The 24,150-nt window shown below is 40.2% G+C and overlaps 1 protein-coding gene and 1 long non-coding RNA gene across 7 annotated transcripts in view; one reads left to right on the forward strand and one right to left on the reverse strand.

The window, feature by feature from the left end:
- Positions 1 to 21,089, forward strand: part of CaMKII (Calcium/calmodulin-dependent protein kinase II) — a 66,986-nt gene extending 45,897 nt beyond the window's left edge. Inside the window, exons 6-11 of one of the 4 annotated variants that reach the window (XM_022850085.2) lie at positions 3,218 to 3,310; positions 9,315 to 9,386; positions 13,508 to 13,570; positions 16,220 to 16,295; positions 16,584 to 16,772; positions 18,118 to 21,089. In XM_022850085.2, coding sequence (XP_022705820.1) covers positions 3,218 to 3,310; positions 9,315 to 9,386; positions 13,508 to 13,570; positions 16,220 to 16,295; positions 16,584 to 16,772; positions 18,118 to 18,268 — 644 coding nt within the window. In that variant the 3' untranslated portion in view covers positions 18,269 to 21,089. Of the gene's footprint in view, positions 1 to 3,217; positions 3,311 to 9,314; positions 9,387 to 13,507; positions 13,571 to 15,729; positions 15,895 to 16,219; positions 16,296 to 16,583; positions 16,773 to 18,117 lie in introns of those variants that run through there. The other 3 variants (XM_022850089.2, XM_022850087.2, XM_022850093.2) reach the window with 3 other exon arrangements.
- On the reverse strand, positions 12,568 to 20,040 carry LOC111270079 (uncharacterized). 3 transcript variants are annotated; one of them, XR_002686122.2, is made up of 5 exons: positions 19,909 to 20,040; positions 16,636 to 16,763; positions 14,897 to 14,953; positions 13,344 to 14,523; positions 12,568 to 12,722 (listed from the first exon to the last, which is right to left on the reverse strand). It is a non-coding gene; the product is annotated as an uncharacterized LOC111270079 (long non-coding RNA). The 3 variants fall into 3 exon arrangements; XR_002686121.2 differs by having other exon boundaries at positions 13,344 to 14,953; XR_002686124.1 differs by having other exon boundaries at positions 13,344 to 14,953; positions 19,925 to 20,011.
- Positions 21,090 to 24,150: the final 3,061 nt, after the last annotated feature.

Consider the following 24,150-nt stretch of genomic DNA (forward strand, 5'->3'; position numbering starts at 1 on the left):
ATAACAAACTTCCCCAGACACGTGATCCGTTCCTCCATGTCTACTGCGAATCGATTCATACGGACAATTGGTTCCAACAATAATCATTTAGCCAGAGACTTTTTTCTCCCAGCTGCTATTCCAACAGGGGCGTTTCAATTTATTCAATAGATTTGGAAGCAAGCCTTCTCTTCCATGTGTTTGGCTCCTCTTCCTCTGACTGTGGGGTATTATCAGACCCCGCCTATCTATAGTAAATCTCTTATGTGCTTTGCTCATACGATGCATTCCTTACGTGATTCATTCACTGTAGACGTTTTTCCGTTTGTGCAATTATTCAGCTGCTTGCGCGTTGGTTCGTATTTGCCACTATAAGCGGGCTAACCGATTACAAATTCATGTTTCTTGGCTATCCAAAGATACGCAGCTCATAAACAACAAGTATTCGCAATTGAGATTAATTAATGTTTGAAATCGATTCCGTTCTTCATCTTGAATCGATTTCATTTTGACCTAGCATTTCGTCGCTAGTTGTTCGCTCAGCTTGAAATTTGTCATAACAACAAATTTTACTCAGCGACACTTTGCTATTGTCTTTCACTGAAAGCAGACATCTCGATCGGCCTGTTTGACGCATTATTGTTGCATCCGTTAGAATTTACTTGATTTTGGTGCCGGTCGGTTGATTTTCATTTGAAGGAACAGCAACCAATCTAAATAGACGACAGTTAACCGAGGACCTATACGGGGCCACACAGAGTGCACATGCTAAAAATCCGAGACTGGTACGACCTCCATTTTGCTTGTCGATTACTCATCGGTATCGTTCTACATCAGGCGCCATTACCGAGGACTCCTAAATCGTCGTTAATTGTTAAATCAGTAGCCTCACGTCGTCTGGTTCAACGTGTTGTTGTGCACATCTGTTGCATTTTGCAAAGTTATCTCCGTTCATTGATTGATTGATTGATTGACGGGCTCATTTATCACGTCTAATCGCAACGCGATTCTACGTGCCCCTTTATAACGCGCTAATATAAACGTCTCTATAGAAATTATGCTCGGCACATTTCGATCTCCTTCCACCTCTATATAAACGGTGGTAAGACTACAAAGAAAGCTTCTTTGCGTAGACGTTCCTTTAAAATTATGAACGAAAACGACGAGTCATCTGGTAATTGTTGTTAATTCCCTGATCATATCGTCATTTCACAGCGAAGAAAAGGTATTAAATTTTCTTATTTCCATCTAATTTCCAGAAATTAGTGCACGCTATTAAATGATAATCTAATGATTGAATTTATCAAACTTTTTATTTAATGTCAGTATTTTTGCGCAGGCTTTTGGGCTATAAATCATTGCAACTCAAGTTCGCTATCAACTTGAGCGAAGTGGAATTGTCGCTAGTTGATAGGTTTGCGATGTCAGTCTGATGCTATTTAATGCATTGAACTGGGGCAGAATTCTGAGCTCAGTTTACGAATAAGCCAGAGACGTTATCTACTCTCGTTTTATAGAATTAGCATAAACAAAAGTCTGCGTGCATATGATACATACAGTGAGTTTCGTTGATGAACGAAACGAAGGAAGGAGGTGGGCCCGTCATAGTCGCAAAAAAATATAATTTACTTACAAGAACATGCAGAAGTTTCGATTTTTATGCAATGTATATAGTTGTTATTGGTCCGTTATGGCTTAACGTTACCTAACAGCAGCTAAAGTTTAATGTTATCGTTTTTGTTGCTTTATAATCGTGTGCGTTTGTGATTTGCCGGTTGGATGGTGGGATGAACCAGAAAGTTAAAAGTCTGAAAAGTTCGCATTTATCATATTTTCTGTCCAATCCTGTTACAGCAGATACACAGCTGGTGTGTAGATAACGAACTGATCAGATATAGCATACATGAGCGCTGATCCGTATATCTGAAAACCATCGCGTCTATGTACTGCGATTGAACCTATCGTCATTCGTCTAAACCATCAAATGTATATGGTCCAGTGGATAGCAGGTGCCTATTCATTGCAACCTCAGTCAAGTATAACTGCCTACGCTTAAGTCGTTGCTGTCGATTTTGTCCATTCGACTATTATTGGATATAGTTCCAGACGAAATCGCAAGCAGGCATCATAGATGAGGTGCACGATTCTATATATCTGCCGTAAAAGAAATTTGTGAAGATTATAACAGCTCAAACCTCAAATGTCGATCAAACCAAACAAGTTAAAAGTGAAGGCAGCAGCCGTTGATGGTTAACGTATGTGATGGCAGGCTCAGCCAAATCAGCCAAGCTATGACGTACTCTTAAAAAAAAAAATGGCAAAAACCCATATATAGTAGGGAGTAATACAAGCAAAACAAATGTCGAAATTTAGATAATTCAATATGTAGTATATACGTTGGCGATTTCAAGCTATGTGTGCCATTAGTCAGTGACTGAAGCTTCTTTAAATAGACACAACATATATTTTCAAGTATTAAATGAAGCATCGCACTGAAGCTAGCCATTGCCCGTCTGACAGTGGCCTGATGGGTTCGTGCGCACTACCGTGTGTTTCTAAAGTCCAATATGTGTGTACGTATTGTACTAGAGCTGAATTTTTTCAGCGTGCGCATACAGCTCTCTATGTATGTGTACTCTGTTGGCCTTCAACCTCATGGTCCAGTAGACATAGTACTTAACTTAATCTCTTAGTAAAACCAATAAGTTCAAGGCTGCTAATCTTAAAAACATCCATTATCTTCGAGAGTACTTACTCAGTCTCAACAAACCAACGAAGCGACAAGCTCGATTAGTTAAGCCTTGTGTCGAGATACCTATTGTTCATGTTTCTAAATACGAATTATATAAACCTAATTAGATCTCAACTCATCGTCTTCGTCGTAGCTGTCGTAAGTTGTCAATATCGTTGCTGTTGTTGTTGTTGTTGTTGTTATTGCTGTTGTCGTTCTTGTTGTCGTTGTCGTTGTTGTTTTTGCCACCGTTAGCGAATTGTGTCGGTGAATTTTTTTCATGTTCCTATCTCCCATTTTTGCTTCGGTTGCTGCCTGCTGTCGTTGCTGCTCTTAGGAAACGAGCAAGCTGCTATGTAATGTTGTATTGTACCGTAGTGAACAATTAAATTGAAGGCAAAAAATTCAAATCAAATCCATACAATCGTACTGCCATTGTCCTTATCGTAATCGTTCGTTCTACAGCGCGTGCACTGCATCCATATTTTGTTACTATTATTATTTTAGGTCGAAGCATTATCACGAAAAAGGGGAGCCAGGTGAAAGAGTCAACAGACTCGGCTAGCACCACGATTGAGGAAGACTCTGAATGCGTCAAAGGTATACCACTATTGCTATGTTCCGATCATTTAAACAAAAACAGCTACAATTTATCAATTGGACTGATAATTTTTTATTACTACTGCAAAACGTCGATTGCGATCTGATGATTCGTTGGTTGTTGTTCTCCCTTATTGTTCCTGCTTCGTTTAACAGTCATTGTTTGGCTACGTAGCATTTCATTATTACTATTATTGCTTATGTAATAATAATAATAATACTTATTTTTATTGTTGTTGCTGGTAATAATTTTCTTTTTTGTACATGTTCGTTGGAAGACTTATTTTTCATGTCACTCGCCCCGACAGACGGTTCGACTACCTAACCCGTGTTGATATACACTTATCTCGGCTTGCCCGTTCTCTCTCGTCTTCTCCTCCAGTATCTCTCCTGTCTTGGTGTTTTTGCCCCACTCCTGACTGACTTACCAAACCTTCCTCCTAATCGCCTTCTATGCTAACTCAACAACCGAGCTGAGTCCCGAGTCGGTTTTACCTTTGTCATATACTGTATGTTGTTATCAAGCAATGATCCACAGACTCCTGATCTAATCTATGTATTTATGATATTACACCTTTAATGTCTTTAAGCCTGTTTCGAACGGTGTACAATCGCCCTTCTTCATGTTTACTATTTGGCGTTTATGATCATGTATACGGCCAAATGATTAATCGATCAATTCTGTTAACCTAAACGCTGCGAATTTGCCACCCGCCCAGTAACCTTCAACCGCCTAACATGGTGTAGAATTGTTGTACGTCGTATGATAGCTTAGTTTGCGTACTTCTCTTCTTTTTCTTGGTTCTGGGTTTGCATTCGGCCATCGTTACGTTCGCATGGACATCCTGTTGGACTTAACGGTAGCTGGTTTTCATGACGAAGACTTTGCATTTGAAATCGATTATTATATATGACTACCAATAAGGATGGCAAAAAAAGAGAAACAAAGTATCGCTATGCAAGCAACATCTAGCGTGTCACACACCCCGATCAGCAGGATCGCGTGTGAGTTTTTTGTTTGCGGACCTGATTAGTCAGTCAAAGGCGTGAGTTACGTGCAAGCGATGGAAGGCGTTGCGGTGAAATAGCTTTATTGACACCTTACGGTCTTTGCGTTTTTTTTTTTATTCAATTCATAGCCATTGTTGCCGCGTTTGAGTTTCAGTCGTATTTTTTAGCTTATTCGTTCATTTAATTTGGGTAACCTTTTTTTTTATTTTTGTTGCTACAGTTTGTTGCTGTTGCTACAACAACGATTGGTGGTGCTGTTTGTTGCTGGCTGCCTCTATCTTGTGCCCTTTTGTTCTTGAAACACGCGCATTATATTCAACTTAAATCTTTCAGACCCCTACGTTTTCTTGGTCCCTTTCTGTCGCTTTTGGTCTCTCATTCCCTCACACACATTCATTTACTTACTGCCGTCATCAGGCACCTTTTGCTCAACTCATAGTAATAATAATAATCAATTTAGCTCTACTTCCTTCATTAGATCATTTCAAGCAACGCTTCTTTTACTTCCAAAAATGCCTTCTTATTTATCATTGCCTCATCCCAAATCTACGAAAACACCTATTTTTAGCTATGGCATCAAGGACCTGTCAGTATTGAGAGTCTAACCGGAGTGAGTACTCCTAGATTTATCTGGAGTGTATCCAGAAGACCTGAGAAACGGAATGGCAATGATTCAAGCAGCTATTAGCCGCAGTTTCTTGTTTTGTATCTATTCCTTGCTTTACTGGTCATTAATATCTAGTATTTATATTTGCCAACATTCAGGCTTGAACCGATATGGGAGCATGCTTCTTAATAATGGCAACGCACTTACAGAGATGCGCATTAATCATCCAGACAATGCCGCCCAGTATACGGTAAAAATACCCCACTAAGAACAAGCGCTCTATCATTCTATGCTACCACTCAATTTACACTTTTTTGGTAGGAAGGAAAGCATTTGAGACAACGAGTGCTTTCTTTGGAATTTCTCTTCGATTTTTAATCCCTCAAATTGAAGTTCATTCAGCTAGGCCTAGCTTACCCCTTTTGAGCTCTATGTGGCGTGTAACCTTTCACGGATTACTAAGCTGCTCACCTAAAAATAATTTTCCGAGATCCGTAGCTTTCTGTCGTTATGAATATTAGGGAAGGTTTATGCTTATAACATATTGATTTTATCCGCGATCATTTTTAAGCCGTCCACTAATTAAGCCTTTTGTCCTGCTGCTGTGTTTCAACCATGCATTAAAGAACAACAACAAGCCAAATGGCCGTTATGAGGTTCTTCGGCATTCTCTGAGTCAGGTGATGAGATATGCGGTATCCAGACAGACGATCGCTGTAGAACAAATCGTTTCAATCAGTCGTAATTAGTAGCATCGTCAGCAATATCAGAGTGCAACAGGTATAAGCTGGCGCCACCCGAAATTGCTGTCACTATTTGACATGATCCCCTAGATATAGCAGATCGATACTACGTTTGTCATGTCAGATCCCGATAGGGCAATCAACAAACCATTCGGTTCTATTAAGCTAGTCATTTTGAGCTCAGCCGTCAATTAATTAGAGCGACTGAAACTTACTGCTGAACTACCTCTGTGTTTACCACTATAATAGTTCATTTATGTTGATTACGAATGTTTCCTTTCGGTCCTAATTACCATACTCAACGGACCTCCTCCTCATAACACGCTTAATCACACCAGACCACGTTTTTACGTATCTCAACAATCACTTCGAGCTATAACCTTAAACTATAGCGTAGCGTAACTGGCATAAATCTATTTGTCATTTCAGCCTACAAGTATGTACCTGCTGTATTCAGAATAAAGCTTTTAGTCTTTTCTTTTACTACACATTCCCTACATGTTTGATTTCTCATATAATTCTATTTTTGTTAACATGATAGTATACTTCCATATATATATATATATATATATATATATGTATATATATATATATATATATATAATCTACGCATAAAAATCGTTTGTTTATTTTTGGGAATGAGCAAACAATTATATTCAGATAATTTGGGCTACCGTTTTTAATTGTAACAAATGATTTTGTTGTTGGCGCCAGTATAGTTTTCGTGACCCGCAGCCATAATAACCATTGCAACGAATGAATTTTTGTATTGTTTTTAAATAGTTTTTTCTGTATACTGCTCCGGAGAACGACATTTCGTATCAAATAGCTTTGAAGCTACTTTTTTGCCAACTCCCAATGAATTACATGTGACCGTAGCTTATAGATTCTGCAGATAAGCATCTGTTTTTCTTTTTAAAAAATCGCATTACATGACCGTATTATTACTTCTGCTGTTGCTGCCGTTACGTTTTATTTAATGATTTTGTTGACCCAATTCGTTATCGGTTCAAAATCCTGTTATAGATAAGTACATATTCTCGCAGGGCGCTTTCGCACATCTTGTACGTTTTTTGCCCAGCTTCTTTCTCATGGCGCTCATATTTAGTATTTATTAGGTATAACTTTAGCCAATTTTTTTAACTTCAACTGCCGTTTATATTGACAAACATCTCATCTTCTTTAGCCGCCAATACTATTAACACTTATAGTAATAATACAGAAGAGAAGGCGCAAAACGCTGATCCTCAGTATTTGTCGTGTTGCAAGTGGATAGTCCTTTGCATGCATCATATAACAACACATTTAATCTAATTGAAGTAGTATCCGCCAGTGTTTTATCTCAAGCCGATTAACAACTACAAACGGCCTATGCTTACCTTATTCAGATAAACAAAACAACGCTACAATTACCATAGTACTGAATGACTGGGATCAACGGAAAAGACACCTTACCTGTCTAGATATTTATATATAGCCGATGCACACACTCATATATATATGTGCGCGTGTGTGTCTGAGTGCTTTATCTTGTTCTGCTTGTCTAGACATATTTGTCTAATGTTTGGCACCACTGAGGGTCACCACTGTGTAGACCCATAACCAATCAATCAGATTCATTGTCTATCAACACATGATTGTCTGCTTTTCCCGTCCGTTTGTATAGTTGGCATAAAAACTAAAGAGATTTTGTAACACATTTCATCATATCATAGACGTTCATCATCTATCGGTGATATAACAATACTAGATGAGGCTATGTAACAATAAAAATAGTAATAGACAAAACAGTATTATTACTACTTTTACCACATGGCAGGGTGAATTCCTTTGCGTTTTGCGATAAATCGATGTAAAAAAACTAACTTGTAGCTCAAGCTGCTTGTCTTGAGCTCAGTCGAACTCGACGACAAGATATCAGCTTAGATAGTAATAAATGTGTGCATACGAGCATAAGTATCTATAGTAAGGATAATGTACACTTCCAGCAACGCAGATGATGATGATGATTAAGTAAAACGAGATCATATATATAATGCGGTATACATAACGGGGAAACATATACTTATCATATATCAGAAGTTTAACTATATCTTGAAATTCAATTCCCTGCAGATGATGAGACTACGAAGTTTTTTCTTATGCCATTACGCCGCACTTACTTTTCGGTTTTCACCCGATCGAGACAAAGGCACTGCATTGACTTTACATACGCCATTGCTCAATATGTACTATTGATTCTCACTGGCCGCCAGTTACAGCCTTCCGTACAGTTGGATCGCTGGATGCCCAGGTTGTGCCTATCTTCGCCTTCTTTCTGAGAATCTCAGTATTGGCATTACCTAAAACCAATACTGACCACCTAACGAGATCAAATGCCCCCTAGTTACTCAGATCGAGTTACTAGACAAATGGCTGATGAAACAAATGAGTCGATTGATTGGTTCAGTAAATGCATTCATTGTCTCATTGATGGGTCTGATTAATCGAGCTCCGTTAGGCACCCCTTGATTTCACCAATATGTATGCAATATTTAAATTGATATGTAAATATGTTCTATACAAAGAACGTACATAGACTATATAAATTAAATAACACTTAATCAAATACGCCAGCTGGCCGTCATTAGTTATGTTTACATTTATTCTAAATGGAACGCAGATGCTATTAAAAAGCCTATCCATACAAATCTTCTGTTTCACTGGCTCGATTAATCATTTCTTTTTTTATTTTTCAATGCCTACTCGTAATAACGATCATGGATTATTGGATGAAGATAACTTAATAACTATGATAGAACCGATGACTGCTAAGGGTAGTTATCTGTTTGGAGTAATTCGATCGAAAGAAATAATAGACAACGAATGGCAATGTCGATTTCTTCGACTGACTGATGCTTTGCCGCGTTTCAATTCCTGCTATAATTTTTGTGCGTACGTATGGTTGTAGATCGTGCTGTTGCGAGATCAATTAAATGGGTACCGATTTCGTATTTGATTGCTTGCTTGATTAATCCATTGATAAATGGAAACAGAAAAAGCTGTTGTTAGTACTGTTATTATCTCAGTATCATCAATCCGTCCGCGCCCGTTTGGCCAAGATTCGCTGTCTTGTCCAGTTTTTGCCAACAGCCTGAGTTACTTTTTTGATCATGTCGTTGAGAACTGACTTTGATTTAAACAAAGCATTGATCACATCGTTTATGATACTGCTAATGCTGATAAGGATTGGTTACAACTGGCGTGACGGTTGTGAAAATAAGTAAATGTTTTATGAGGATGAACGTGATGCCGATCAAAATTACATGATTATTATGAGAACCTTTTTTTATTCGTTTGCTTGATGATTGATGGGCCGTCCAGTCGTTCGGTGATTGTCTGTCGTCTGTTCGTGCGTTCTAGAGCGAATGACTGATTTAATCATTGAATGGTCGATCTGAGTTTTCTTTTTATAAGCATCGACTCGCTTAACTAGCTAGGTCTTCTAATAGGCGTTACTTTCACCGGGGGCCGGCCCTAGGTACTCTGCTTTTCTTAAAACAGCACTTTGGACAGCTCTATATAGATTTTACTATGTCGAGCTTCAAAAGGACACTTTATTGGTGTTTATGAAGAGCACTCGTTGAGCCCCGATTCGTTTCAGACGTGACCAGCCATGGATCCGCTCACAGCGGTCCAGAGAGAAGCAAAACTGTGATCCAGTGCGATCCCCAAGGTACGCGCCAGATATGTTTCAAGATATGCTTATTCTAGACACGATCCAGTAGCAATTCATTAGTTGTAGGCAGTATAGGCTAACACTACAGAGATGGACAAAGTCAAATGTGACAATAGAACGGTCACCTTGCTCAGGTAGCTCGTAGCCTATTTCTTCTGCTGTTGGATAAAAGTATATATTATCGTTATTTACACACCTGTACAGCGTATATAGACTTGTGATGCTATGCCTGATATATATATATATATATATATATATATATATATATATATATATATATATATATATATAGCAGTGAAATGAAATTAAGTTGTAAACGCTGAAGCCTAGATGCAAAGTTCTATGCTTCGTTAGTAACTTGTGGGGCTTCTTATCGATTGCCACGTCTGCCTGTAGATAATCCTTGCATTTGATTCTTGGTATTTGGTATGTGGTTGTTCGCCTTGGCCTCAGCAACTTGGCTGTGCTGGATCTCGCCAATGACTCGGATCATGCCCGGCAGGAAACGTGGTCTAATATACCGTTTTGAAAATCTAACGATACTGTTAACAGCTCCATAGTATCTCCGTAGACATCGTCCAACAAAACCTTATATCGTTGTAGGTCCAGTCTAACTGAAATATGCGTCATTCATTAAGCTTGATGTCCTTCCGTCTTGATACGTTTTGATACCGAGTAGTTCTTCCACAATGCCAATGATGACAACAGAGGGAAAAGCACGATTGTTTCAGCACATTGATCGGTAAAAATACTATCGCTTTGCACACATGACCTGGGTTAGGAGTGCAATTAATCCGGAGGATAACGGAACCACATTTTTACTCTAGGGTTCAACCATGTTTTCACCAGATGTGAAGTGATAGACGTTTCTGTAAGTCCCTGCTATGACTTTTTTCATAAGCCTTCACAGACAGATAAACGATGTATGTTAAACGTAACGGCGAGAATAGGAATCTTCCCTTTACTGTTTCACTAAACAACACGATACTTAGCCAATCTACCTGCTTCGGGTTGCGCACTGATTTCCAAGCATATTGCAGTTCCCCACACTTCGAGACATATAATAATATAATACTGCTACGATCTTATTTATCATATTAGACTGCTACAAGTGAATCCGGCGGTTTTGCGAATTGAACAACTTTTTTTTTTAAATTATGCGCCACTAGCAGACAATATTTGGTTAGTCAATACTTTAGCACTCTTCAAACCTGTAAATGTAAACTGGTAGGGTCTACTCCAGAAGAAACTTATTCAGAAAAAAAAACATTTATAATATTGAAACGCAACGCTTAGTAGTGAAGTTCTTGTTCCTTGGTCACCGGCTTACGGGAGTCCATCGAAGACTAGTGAAGTAGGCTATGATGTTTTGGGCGAAAGTACAGTCCGGGAATGGTGCAAACGTTCAGATGAGTTCCAAAATCAGTGAAAAGGTGACCAGATGTCAGAAACCGAAAGATGAAAACGCATTGCCGCAGTTGAGTAGGTTTTCGATGAAAGTAGCCTGCTTCACAAGAACTTTATTATCATATGTAACTTATTTGGAAACTGAATAAAAATAGGCTTCCCGTGAATTGCCTCCAGGTTAGTTGGAAACGCATGCGTTGTATGGCAAACACGATTTACAAAACTTTAATTAATAAAGAACCCTTCTGAAGCATACGAAGGCCATAGACATGGTGTGATATTTACAACCAGCCGGAGGACGAGCACAGCTCTGCAGAGAAATCGAGCTCGGCAGCAGTGTCAAGTAAATAAGGACGAAGAAGTAAAAAAGGACGCGAGGTGATGGTGGTACTTCGCAATGGACATAATATGTGCTACTATGAGATATTCGCTAAAAATTAAACAATAAATGCAGCCTCCTATACCGAATTTTTTTAAGAAACTTGCAGACTGTCCGCTCGGCAACTAAAAGCATACAGTCTACTCATCGTGCCTCAGTTACTCCCTGGATCAAGCAAAAGAATATCTAACGTTTGCTTCGATTTGCTTGCTCTCCGAATCCAAGTCTATGTGATTACATGGGTTTGCCATCCACTAAAAGAACTAGCTTTATTTTGAGAAGCCATACAGAAATACAGAAATTACATATGGGAACGCGAACGGTAGGTATATGGTTGTCCAGAAGCTGCCAGAGCAGTGGGACAAGGATTTAAACGCAAAACAGAGCACTTCTAATGGATACTGAAAAAGTATTGTCTGGAACCTTCTAGTTCAAAAGTTATTCAGTTTTCCGCCTGAATCCGCTGGATTCTCTTGTAACAGCCTAATAATAATAGCTAAATTTATGCATGTCTTGTTTGCTCTGTTGTTAATTTTTGCTCAGTCGGTCACAAATTGACTTTAATACCGATCTTCTTTTCACTTGCGCTATTTTTGTTTGCGGTAATAGTCATGCACTATGTTTAATCTTTGAAAAGTTTACGCGATACATGGTGATCGGTCTAATTTCGTGGTTTTCCTCACTTTTTGCCAATGCCTTCTACATCCGCCACTACGATTTGACTGAACCGTTCGCAAAAGTGAGCATCACACAAGTACCAATATTCATAACAATACAACAGCAATCACTACAGCGGACACCCGGCGAATATTATTGATTGTAGAGATAAGCTCTGTTTTTTCTATACGACTTTTCCTTGTCGCTGTCTATATCCCTTCTCTTTGGCATTCACTGATCGCGCTCGGTGGAAGAGCTCTCAAAGGCACCTAGTGGAAACTGACTACCATCGCCAGCAGCACCAACGTAATAAGTGTTCGGCGAGTGCTAGCAGACATAAAAAGCGAAGCTTCAGCTGCTGTTCTCACGGCGCAGTTGTCAGTTAGTACTCTTTTGATAGCGGTCTTCGATGCATTATTGTACACCGGCACGCTCTCCCGCTGCCATTGTCGGCGCTTAGTTGAGTTCCTATTTTGAGGCTAAGCAAACGTTACCCTCTAATCTGTTGACAAGCTAACCAGCTTTTGCAACCTGTGCCAGCAGTCAATCTTAGAGTATGTCAAAACGCATTCTGCCTATGAGACCTCACCGCCGCAACGAGAGCCTGCATTTCGAATTCTAAGAGAGGGAGGCCAAAACGCTCCCTTGAACCCATCAAGAGGTAGTAACCTGACAGACGAACCTAGCGGATTCTACTACACAGCAATATACGGATTGATATACGACGATGTTAGACACGGCTTGACATGACACATATATATTAACGTTGACAAAGACCAAATAGAACATTCGTAAAAGTAAGCGATAAACATTCGTACAGAACTATTGTAGAACTTGCTGTAGGATAATTGCCGTGCACGGACCGCCCCAGTTCAGCGAGTAGTGTGTCCCTTTAAGTTAAAGAAAAAATAAACCAAGTAATACTAACAGGAAGCATCAACCAAAAATCAACCACATGCATGCAATATCCGCCCATAGCCGATAACCATTGGGAAGTGCACGGAGCTTGATATCCGTTACCGTTACAAATATATAATACCGTAACAAAACCCGCTTGTCGGTCACGCAGTTCGCATCGCCTGCATCATTATTTTACAGCTATTGTTGTTCAGTAGTTACTTTCAAATCTAATTTCCCGCCACGCTTTTCTCTTTTTTAGGATTATTACTATAGATTACTTGCCGCAATAGCCGTAGCTGCCTGTATTTTGTCGAGTCCACGTTGCATTCTGTTACTGCTGCTACCTACCCTGCTGATGATGAATTGACTGATTGGCTGACGATTGCTGATGATAATGCTGTTATCATTGCTGATCGATAACGATAGCTGTACTGTCGATCACGATAATGATGATGATGATGATGAACTAAATAGCTACAAGAACCGGGAATCTTATTACTTTGTCTTTCGCAATAAACTATTTTGCGAAGTATTATCTGCCTATCGACCTACTTTGCTGCTACGTAAGTGGAGTTAGGAGAAATAAATTTTGAGTGTCGTGTGAATCTCACTTGAGTCCGTTCTTGCCACTTCTGCCCCCGTTCTTGCCCCCGTTGGTACTCTTCGTTTGATGACAACGACGATGATAATTGCGATGTCGACGATGTTGTCGCGTTCAATCTTCGACGTTTTCGATTGATCATCTGGTCGTTCACGCGCGTCTTCGGTCAATCAGGCGCTGTAATTCGCAACGGAGGTGTGGCCGCGAGCTCGATGGGCTCCCCAGCCGTCCTCGACCGTAAGTAGTACTGACGACAAAAACCAGCTTTAACACAACAACTAGCAGATCTTACAACCGCAACAACCCCTACTGCTGCTTGTGCAATAACATCCAGCCACGATGATTCCGACTTAATATGGTATACGGTTGAAACTAGCTGACAATGTCCCTGCTCTCCCCTGTTCATACCTGCAACCTCATCATAGTTAATCTCATACACCCACATCCCAGCCAGATTTCGCTTATGAGGCTTGTGTAGCCGAATGGTTTTCAAGGCAGCCATCTTCAAGGGTTGCTCTTTCACATTTACGTAATGGCCAAATCGGTCACGCTAAGTGCACTATTACTAAGGGACTGTATTGTTGGCGGAAGATTAATGTGGCGATAGCGCCACTCGGCGCCACTTTTTGTGCTCTATCTCAGGCACTCTATCTAACTCTCGTTAGTCCATTCCCTATACTACCAAGTACATTTGATCTCTCCAACTTAGTTTCTTTTGTTTCTCGACACGCTCCCCTTGTTTTCTTCACTCGCTCGTCCTTTGCTTTTGTCCATCATACAGCTCTGCCTTCCGCTTTCATTCTAACTCTCTACTCATTATTATCGATTTATTATTCGCACCGTAATGCGATATTTCGTCGATTCTTGGCAGTTTGCTATTCTATTTGGATGTATGGATCGTGAGTCATGTAATCGTAGTCATCCGCTAACAATTCGACAGCCGAGCGATCAAGTCCTACGATGCGTTCCCATTATCGCGCATACACAAGCTTTCTATCTACGCGTTCATGCACGAGTGTAATACGGCCGACGCGTCTCAACAGCGCGTCGCCTTTTATCAGCATTGTCACTTTATGTACACTTGAGCACTGCCATTACTGCCAGGCCGATCATTGTCGTTTTTCATTCTTGAACCTAATTTCCTTTTTCGAACCTTTCCGTGGCTATTTTAGACTTCAGCTGTAACCACACTGCAAAAAGTGGCTGGTTGTGATTGGCGAAACTGACCTGTTGCTAGCTATAATGCTATTACGAGTGGATTACTGACTGAAGTTTGTTCGATTCTAATTCGTATTTCGTAAATGTTATTGTTATACAGTCTAAACTACATTTTTGTGCTTATCTTTTTGTGGTCAACAAAATAACAATAGGACGATATTATTAGCATTAACCGATAGATCTCATGAAGAAGATATATTCCATAGAAAAGATATATATTATATATCTTTTCTATGGAATAGAGCCCATGTACGTTTGCATGTACGCCGCCGTTTTCTGTAAGGTGTCGTGGACGTAGCCAAAAAGTAGATTGCAGGCAAGAGGAACCGAGAATATGTGACGAACCTTTCCATTGTCCATTAACTATGCAACCAGACATCCTCAGTATGTCAATGCACGAGCCTAAAAGTGCGGAAAAGAGACGCAGTGGTGTTACGCAATTTACTATGTACACATATAATAGGCAACGTCCTACATAAAGAGAAAACTCATAGCGCGGAGAAATTCTAATTGTGGCAGTCGAACAAGAAACGCACACAGTGCCCATCACGAAATTGTGCCGAAATAACAGTACATCGGTAGTTACTCGAGCATGTCTTAAAAGAAAACTGTTTCGCTACATCAGTGTTCTGGGTCACTATATCATACCACTCTACTTGCTAGAGAATTCTGTTTATTATATTTCTCCATCTCGTTTGCGTTTGAGACTTCCTAAGTACAAGCGCCATTCGGCAATTATTCTTAAGTATTTTTGTACAAAGTGTCTGCAATTATTACGGTTCATTTCGCATTGTACGTGATTGTTGCATATATACAACATATGCGGTTTAGCTGAAAGTGTACTTATTTTTCCATACTTTTTAAAAATTGGAAGTTCTTAAGTTTACTTTATATACTATGCTGTGATTTCTGTGCCCAATTTTTTTTTTGATTGTTAAAAAATTGTTAATTTTGTCTAATATTTTTCGGTTCTCACAAATATTATGTGGAAGCCGGCTTTTTTATGCTACCGTTTGTGTGTTGATGTTTTGCATGCCCCAGCGGCTTTTTCAGATATTTCTTACTATCTAGTTATTACCGGTAACTAGACAGATAAAAATTCTTATACCATTTTTTCTTATATCTCTTATATCACATTTACTGGCTGAAACTTGCATTGCTTTTACACATATGTACAGATACGTACACGTAAATTTGGCGCAAAGAAAATGCCAGTCGCGGACAGACACCATCATCCAGCGGAGCCTTTAGGATTTGCATGCCTGCCCATGCTGATAGATACTCAGTGCTACAGCAGTTTTCTTTTTTAAAGAGAAATAATAAAAAGTCTTCGTTTTCGGTAATTGCCAAGTTTTTTTTTACAGAGTAGACTACAGTTTTCGCACAATTTTTACTGTTGGTGTACTTCTTGTGACTGCCTCTTATGTTGTTGGTCGTTGGAGTTGTTATGTTTCGTTTCTATGCAAGTGTCTGTGCGTTTGTGTGTGCGTGTGTGTGCGTATCTCTGAACGATGTATGGTGATGAACAAATGCCTATGGTAGCACCCAATGCGCTATGGCTTAATTACAATTCCGGCGGCATATTTTTTGAGCGACCAACTATTCCGGGTACATTTCGTACAATAACGGAGTGTGCCGTTCTGAGCTAACGTCGTTTACTCGCAACAGCTCGCAAGCAGGAGGTGGTCAAGCTCACCGAGCAATTAATCGAAGCTATCAACACGGGTGATTTCGAGACCTACACGTAAGTACGAAATTTACGATGAATTAACAAGATAAAAATACTGCACTGTATAGAATCACTAGTGGCTAAAATGAAGATATATGAATAGTAAAAGTAGTTGCGTATGAGCTATAAACTAAAAAATAAGTTATATTTATTACTATTCTAATCCCCATGTTGAAGCGAACCGAAGAAACTGTTAAAGTAGTAGAAATTCGGACAACTTCGCGTGTACGCAACGCTGTCAGATTACAAGTGTTACAAGTAACAAGGTACAAAATTCCTTATCGTTATTTTATCGATACGTAGAAAGCTGTGCGACTCCCATATGACGGCTTTCGAGCCCGAGGCAATGGGTAACCTGATTGAGGGAATGGACTTCCATAAGTTCCACTTCGATGTAGCTGCCAAGCAGGCTAAGGCCGGATGCAATACTACCATCCTCAATCCGACGGTGCACATGATGAGCGAAGACGCCGCCTGCATCGCCTATGTTAGGTAAAGTAGAACAGTCTCTGAGTGTCTTTTCTGAGATTGTGCAGTCTTACGAATGTGCACCCTTTAACCTGGTGTTATTGGACATTAACAAAAGCTCTTGTAACTTGATTAATATTTATCTTAAAGTTCAACAAACCGTAAAAAATATTTGAGGAACTAAATCATAAAAAGAAATGCCGTTGTTTTTTTGCATTTATCTGGAAAATTTTAGGTTGGAACATAAAGGTTTTCAGTTTGTTTTCAATATTCCCCTTTCCGTTCATATCTCCTTTATTTGTTTACTTCTGTATACCATTCAAGTGCTGTCTCGTTAAAACCTGCCAAAGCAGAGAAAAGAACGAGTATGTCCGAATTCAGAATTAAGACGAATTTCCATCTTAAAAGAAATGATCAGCTGCACATTCTGGGACTGAAAGGATCTTGTACACTAGGAAACGTTCGAAAAGGACGGGACGGTTAGCAAGGATTTGTATCTGACCTGATTGCATCGAGCAAATGAGATTATCCAGCTGAAAAGACCCAATAGAAAAGGCGAAGTTATCCTTCTGCATGACAACGCCAGGCGACTCACGGAAAATGTTGGGAAAGTCGCTCTGCAGAAGTTTGATTTGAAGATTTCTTTTCATCCACCGTAATCTCGCGCCAATGGATCAGTGGCAGATCGAAATCGTAGTGAAAGCGAATCGTTAAAGCCCAGCTAAACGAATTTTTCTAATATCAGACCTAAACGTTTCTGGTGAGAAGGAATAAATAAATAAATGGGTTCAGAGACAAAAGGTCATAAAGAGTGACGGCAAATATATAATAAGAAAAAATGTTAATAGAATTTGGGTGAAAATGTTGCCATTTATGTTAAGCGAAAACACCAAAATTACTCGAGGTTCAACCGAATAATTTGTCTTTCTCTTAAGTTTTACATATATGTTTTAATATACAAAAGATAGTGTATGATATTCTTTTTCTAAGAGCCGACGTATTCACTATACCAGATAATCCGCTCGATAACTTAAATGGTTAATTTAAAATTTTACCTTAAAAGATTTGTAGTTTTCTTAGTAAAAGTAATTAAACTTATCGTACTTTTATTAGGATTAATTTAGCAGTCACCGTGGTAGCCTTACTGACACTAGCAAGAGTATAATATTACTGTATTAAATAGTTTCTCCTTCTTTTAATTATTACTAACCGACTCAGTTGCATGGCATAAGTAAAAACTCTTGCCATTTACCTTCAATTGCCTGTAGCAGTTTCCCGAAATTTTTTTTATTTAGAAAATTTATCCTATTTCGATCATAGTGTCGTCTGCTTTTTATCCTAGTTTCACTGTACGGTCATTTGTGCGCAGGTTGACACAATACGTTGACAGCAGAACAGGACAAGCCCGTAGTAAGCAGACGGAAGAGACACGCCTGTGGCTTAAGAAAGACGGCAAATGGCAGAACGTACATACCCATCGGTCGGCCAATTCGCATGCGTCGACTTCGTACTGTGATTAGAAATGGATGGGCTGTACACAGCGAGGCCGCGGCTGGAGGAACATAAATAAAGCTGGCGAGAATTGGCGGACAGGTACATCGTCGTGTCAGGTAGTAACAGCCAGTAGCAGCAGCATGAGCCGGTCGCTACTTAGTGCGGCCTCGTCACTGGCCTCGATGAAATGGCCATTTAGCTCTCAGTCAACACTGGGCGAAACCGCACTGTCAACAAACAGATTCGTTGCTTCACTACCAGACAGCAGCAGCAGCCGTAACAACAGCTTTAACGGCAACAACAACAGCAACAATACTATCAACAACGACGCCGGCGTCAGCAGTAGCCTCAGCAAAAATTACAGCCCAGTAGTTGGTATCGTCTTGCGTGTGAACAACAATGATGGCATGGTTCAGCAACAGCAACAACAACAGTGTCATCAACAGTCTTTAAGCGTTGACAGCACAAGCTGGTGCGGGAGGAGTACGCCTGGCGACGACAACACCGAACGTATTAATGGCCACGAATCATCACAGCTAATAATTCTGGAGGGCGATTTTACCTTGAAAAATGAGGACGCATATCCTATTGTCACCGCGGACAACGATAGAAGCGACAACGATAACAACAATAAGTCTTATGTGACAACTGAGGGTTTCAGCAACAACAGTCACGAGCACACGCATAAGAGCGGTCGTGATGAGCTCGTTGCCAACAGCATGAGCCTGACCAACAGAATACTGCTTCCAACACCAGCGATTGTTCGAGCCTTTAGCGGACTGGGGACGCAGGTCGGGCGTGCGTTGCCCATTTCGAACAACCATAATAATATACCGGTCATGATGGCGGACACTGACGGGATCGTTAAGCGCCTTCAGTGTGCCGAAAGCAGGCCTATGCGCCTGGCCGGGTGCTACGACGAGACTCCATTGCTGCTCCAAGTTCCCGTTATTCGCTTCGAGACGACTGGCTTTGCGCCCCCTCAAGCTCGTCGAGCTGCGATTATGCGGCTAATGAGCCGCATGTCCGATAACTCGGCGGTCGCTGGTTCTCAGGCTTACTGCTATGCTCTGCTTTCTATTACTACTCCTAAAAGTAATGCTTATTCTTCGTCTTCTTCTTCAATGAGTACTACTATTTCTACGAGTGATACTGCTACGAATAATAATACTTATTCACCTTCTATTGAAGCTACTACCACCAATTTACCTTCCTTTTCTTCGTCAGTTACAACTAGAACGGCAACAACTAGAATATCTGCTATTCCAACAGTTTCAACTTCGACAATTTTAACTATTACTAGTAATACTGATACTCCGACGTCATCAACAGTAACGGATACAACGCAAAGTGCAATTCGCAAACGAGCAGCTTTTCGAGACACCTCGGATCCTTCCGCCAAGCGGGCCAAGACGCTCTGAATCTAATGGGGCTAGGCAGCAGGCAAACAGGCAGACGCTCGCTAAGCCATATCAGGCCAATTGCACCTGAATGATAATAGTTTATAATGCTACGCGAGTACTTAATAATTAAATGCATACTACCATACATCTATGACAATGCACTATCTATTCTAACTACCTTACTCCACGACCTACAGCACTCTCAAGAGAACAGGAACGAAGAGATGAATTTATATTATTAAACACAAGAGATTTCAACTTACGAAGTTTAGAACTTACGCGCACGCGACAGAAAGAAGAAGACAAACAGTACATAAGAGAGAAACATATTTCCACAAGTATATCGTACCGTAACCCTCGTCGTTTCGGTAGAACAGCAGCCCTATGTATGTATTTACATTGTATCGTACTTATGGTGAACATTAAAGCAGGTTTGTTCACTTTCTATGAGTATTGCCATAAGAAAGAGCGTAAACAAGAGATTGTGGCAAACAACTACGAAAACAACAAGGCAGTGAAAAGCTATGAGCCTTTTGCCATGATTGCAAAACCATTTTAATAAAAGCACACTACGCTGTTGCGTCGCACAAAACAGCTGTTGAAAAAAACATTGAACAGATGTCCGGCTGACATCGATACGATAACAGAAAAACAGGGACACAGACGGAAGAACGGGCGGGCAGGCGGGCGGGCGGGCGATCGGACAGAGGGATGGATGGATGGATGAACAGACAGGCCGAGGCAAAGATGCGTTTACTGCCAGGCTTCGCTCGTTTATTTGACTAGTGAATATGTAAGCTGTCGGCGGTACGTTATCATTTCGAGCGCTTGCCCCGAGCGTCGTCGGTCAAGCCACGTTGCCCACCAGCTGCCCACCGCTAACCCGCGCTATAGCTCCTAGAAATAAAACGCTGTTAATGGTTTTGATTTTCGTGATGATGATAGATTGATTCATTTGTAATAATGATGACTTCGGAGGCGAATTTGGATTCTGATAATGTCCACGAATTATTCGTGATTGAGAATAACGGTTAAAGTTAACACCGATGACTATTATATGTTGATAATAGTAATGCTAATGCTAATGATTTAATTTATTGATGTGAGTGATGGCGTAATCAATGTGTTGATGGACTGATTGATAAGTTGATTAATTGATTTGTTGAACGATGGAGTGATCTATTAATGCATAGATTGATTGATTGCTCTGAATTGAGATAATTTACTACGGTGACCTAATGCTACTTCAGTTGTTGATCAATTGATTGATTTTGTTGTCCAGGCAGTCCCGCCGTAGCTTAACCTTTTATACGACGATTACTCAAAGATAGTAGGTAATAACAACTGACCCCAATTACACTGACGCGGAACTAAATGGTATGAATGTATGGAAACAACGGTTAGCAGCGAAAGAAAACAATAACAATTGACTATATGATAATTATTCTTATTCTAATTACTAGCATACAAAAATATTGACGGCACTGGTATTAACATAAAATGCGATATGATAATGATGCTTGATGATGATTCACCTATATAAAACTGGACGAGATAAGCAATGATCTAGAAAAACGATGATTCTAATGGATGTGGGGTGGGGTGGGGTGGTAAATGCAGGCGGAGGGCATGAGTGACTAGAGCGTAAGCCGTATGATGCTGATTGATTAATGGCCGATCTTGTTCGACGATGAGTCATTTGGTAAAAGATTCTGAAGAAGGCCGCCGATATAAACAGAAAAAGGCTAGAAACATTAACATAAAAGGACACAGATATACCTACGCAGACACACATCTATGCACACAACCAACTACAGATACAGAGACGCGTTACTACCTAATTATTACCACTGACGGCATGCTCATTGGACACGCGAAGAGGATCTATATATATATCACAAGCACAGAATTCGTTCAATGTGACTTGCTTATTCGTATCAATATCTATTATTATTATAAATATCCATAATCGATATATGCTGCCGATATGAACCACGCTAAGCGTAGTTCGACTGGTAACGTGTTAAGCAGGCGAGTACATGAGCGCGACGCGCTCATCAGCGTTGCCATTTATAACAATGGTAAATGGCAACGGTGATGATTATATGATTAATTACTCTTCTTAAGTCATGCTATCGACAAGAACGGTGACGGTAATGACATACTATTAATGATACCATGCTTGGATTAATGGATAGACTGGCCTTTTATGACGATAATATATACGACACACTGGATGACAACAGAACGAAAATTATACAGACGGCCTAAATATTTGAAAATTAACGAAAGGAGGAAAATAAGTATGAGCTACAACCTACTAGCTGATCAGAGTCGTGGTGATACACACGTCGATAATAATGATTTAATGGTTATAATAATGATAACGATAATAATGCGAGTAGTGGTCGCAGCAGAGAGGTAACAGAGACAGAAACACGGCGGCAAAGAGAAGGACGAACGAAGCAACGAACGAGCGTCTGAAAAATTATGCTAAAACCTCAGCAAAAAAATATAGCGCGCCGGAGGCACAAATGGAAAAATTAACCTCGACGAATTTCTTCGAAAAACGAACGGACAGAGAATAACGATGGCAACGACAACAGGCCACTACTGACTCAGTTATGGAAGGGCGTACTCAAAGGCTAGCAGAAAACAACCAGCTAACGGACGAAAGAAATGAAAAGCAAACTTAGATTAAACGTGATGTATAGTTATCTCGAAGACTAGTGGCACGGTCTTTAGTTCAGAGGCTCCCTGGGTTCACGGAAGCTCGGCTGGTTATCTGTCACCTTTGCGCGCCCTCTAGGTGTCCAAAAAAAAAGGACTTGTCACTTGAAAGTATATCTGGTTACAGTGGTGAACGACAGCTATTATACAGAAGTATCTAGATATTGCTGCTATCTAATGCATCTACGGTCTCTCACATAATGCACTACACCTTATTGCACCTACACAAATACACACTGTCAATAAGAATAGCTAAGGGAGAAAGCATAATCGAACGAGAGATAATTGTATGGTCACTTACAACGGCAGCGACGTCACATAGAAAGGACTATTTAGATGTAAATTAATGACTAGAGAAATGATGTCATGCTGAAACCGCGGCCACAACGAGTAATCGAGCCTCATGCGGCTATTGCCGGGTCATCGATGACGGCGGAGCCAGTAACGCACTATACAACAATGATAAGTATATACATATGTAGAGTTGATGGATGGCCAACGGCATCACCGGTCAATCACGTGGTTAGTGTCTCTCTTTTTACTAATCGCATATGGTATGATATGGGTGCAAAAGTAAAGAAGACGTAGGGAACGGAAAATAACGGTTGCATTCATTTCATTATTCAGCTACAAAGAGCTGCATGATCGTATTACCGTGCGATAGGTTTCATTCATGGGGAGAACGCTTTTTGGGGGCCTTGTATCGACAGTTGATATTGACGGCTGTTCTTCCAGAGCCCGGCGTTCCTTGAGGCTGCATTTGAAAAGGGAATGCTTTGTGGATGCGAGAACACGAGATACAGCAAAATGACAAGGGAAGGGATCTCACAGTGCACGCAGAAGGCAGTCAGATAGAATTCATCTGATCGATGGATTCATCGTCTGACTATGCCGGACTCCCAATTTTTTTTATCAAAAAGTTTGAATCGTCAAAAAATAACTTTCTTCTGATCCGGTCTTACCTAGAACGAATAATGCAAAGCAAATTCCAGCCCTACCATGCATTTTACATATATTGGACTAGTCTCATTTTTTAATGCGTCATTTCTTGCCATCTGCCTTCGTGGCCAGGACAATTGTCGATCGGGCTTTTTAGCCCTATATTTGGGTCTTAGTTACCCTATTGAGTAGAGAAAATCCTTGCCACTGCCCGCAAAGCTCTGATATTGTTGTAGCGACAAATGTGCGTTCGAATCGTTTTCATAATTGCTACTAATGATGATAATTACAATTAGAACGTTTTGTTTAAATTTCCATGGCAGCCCTAACGGCTCTTACACATACCCTCAAAGTAATGTATTTTAGAATTAGACAACAAACTCAGACTAGAAATAAGCCGGTATTGTGCACTGAGAGGTTAAACGTCGATATAATTTTATCCTACACTTGTTACCAGATTGGTCTCATCCACTTAATTCAGTGTCGTTTGTAGTTCGAGTCGGCCGGATCAATATCTCAGATGCGTGGGAATTGGACAACCCCGTTGTCGAACAGACACCGCCAGCGGCAACACGCCGCGTACTGTAGAGTTGACCTCGCTTTCCAGAGTCGATCAACGCTAGTTAAGACTTGGGCTGATAGTATATTAATTTTGATACATTTCCACAATATGACGCAATGACTTTTTAACATATACTGTTTTAGCCGACGTTTTGACTCTATTCCCTAAACGTTATGCTAAGTACGTCGTAGTTTTTCACGGTGTCCACCTCGAAAAATATAAAATTTATGCGTACGAGTACGTATATATATATATATATATATATATATATATA

Source organism: Varroa jacobsoni, unplaced genomic scaffold (assembly GCF_002532875.2).
Source record: "Varroa jacobsoni isolate VJ856 unplaced genomic scaffold, vjacob_1.0 scaffold_1443, whole genome shotgun sequence".
In the NCBI taxonomy this organism is placed as follows: domain Eukaryota; kingdom Metazoa; phylum Arthropoda; class Arachnida; order Mesostigmata; family Varroidae; genus Varroa; species Varroa jacobsoni.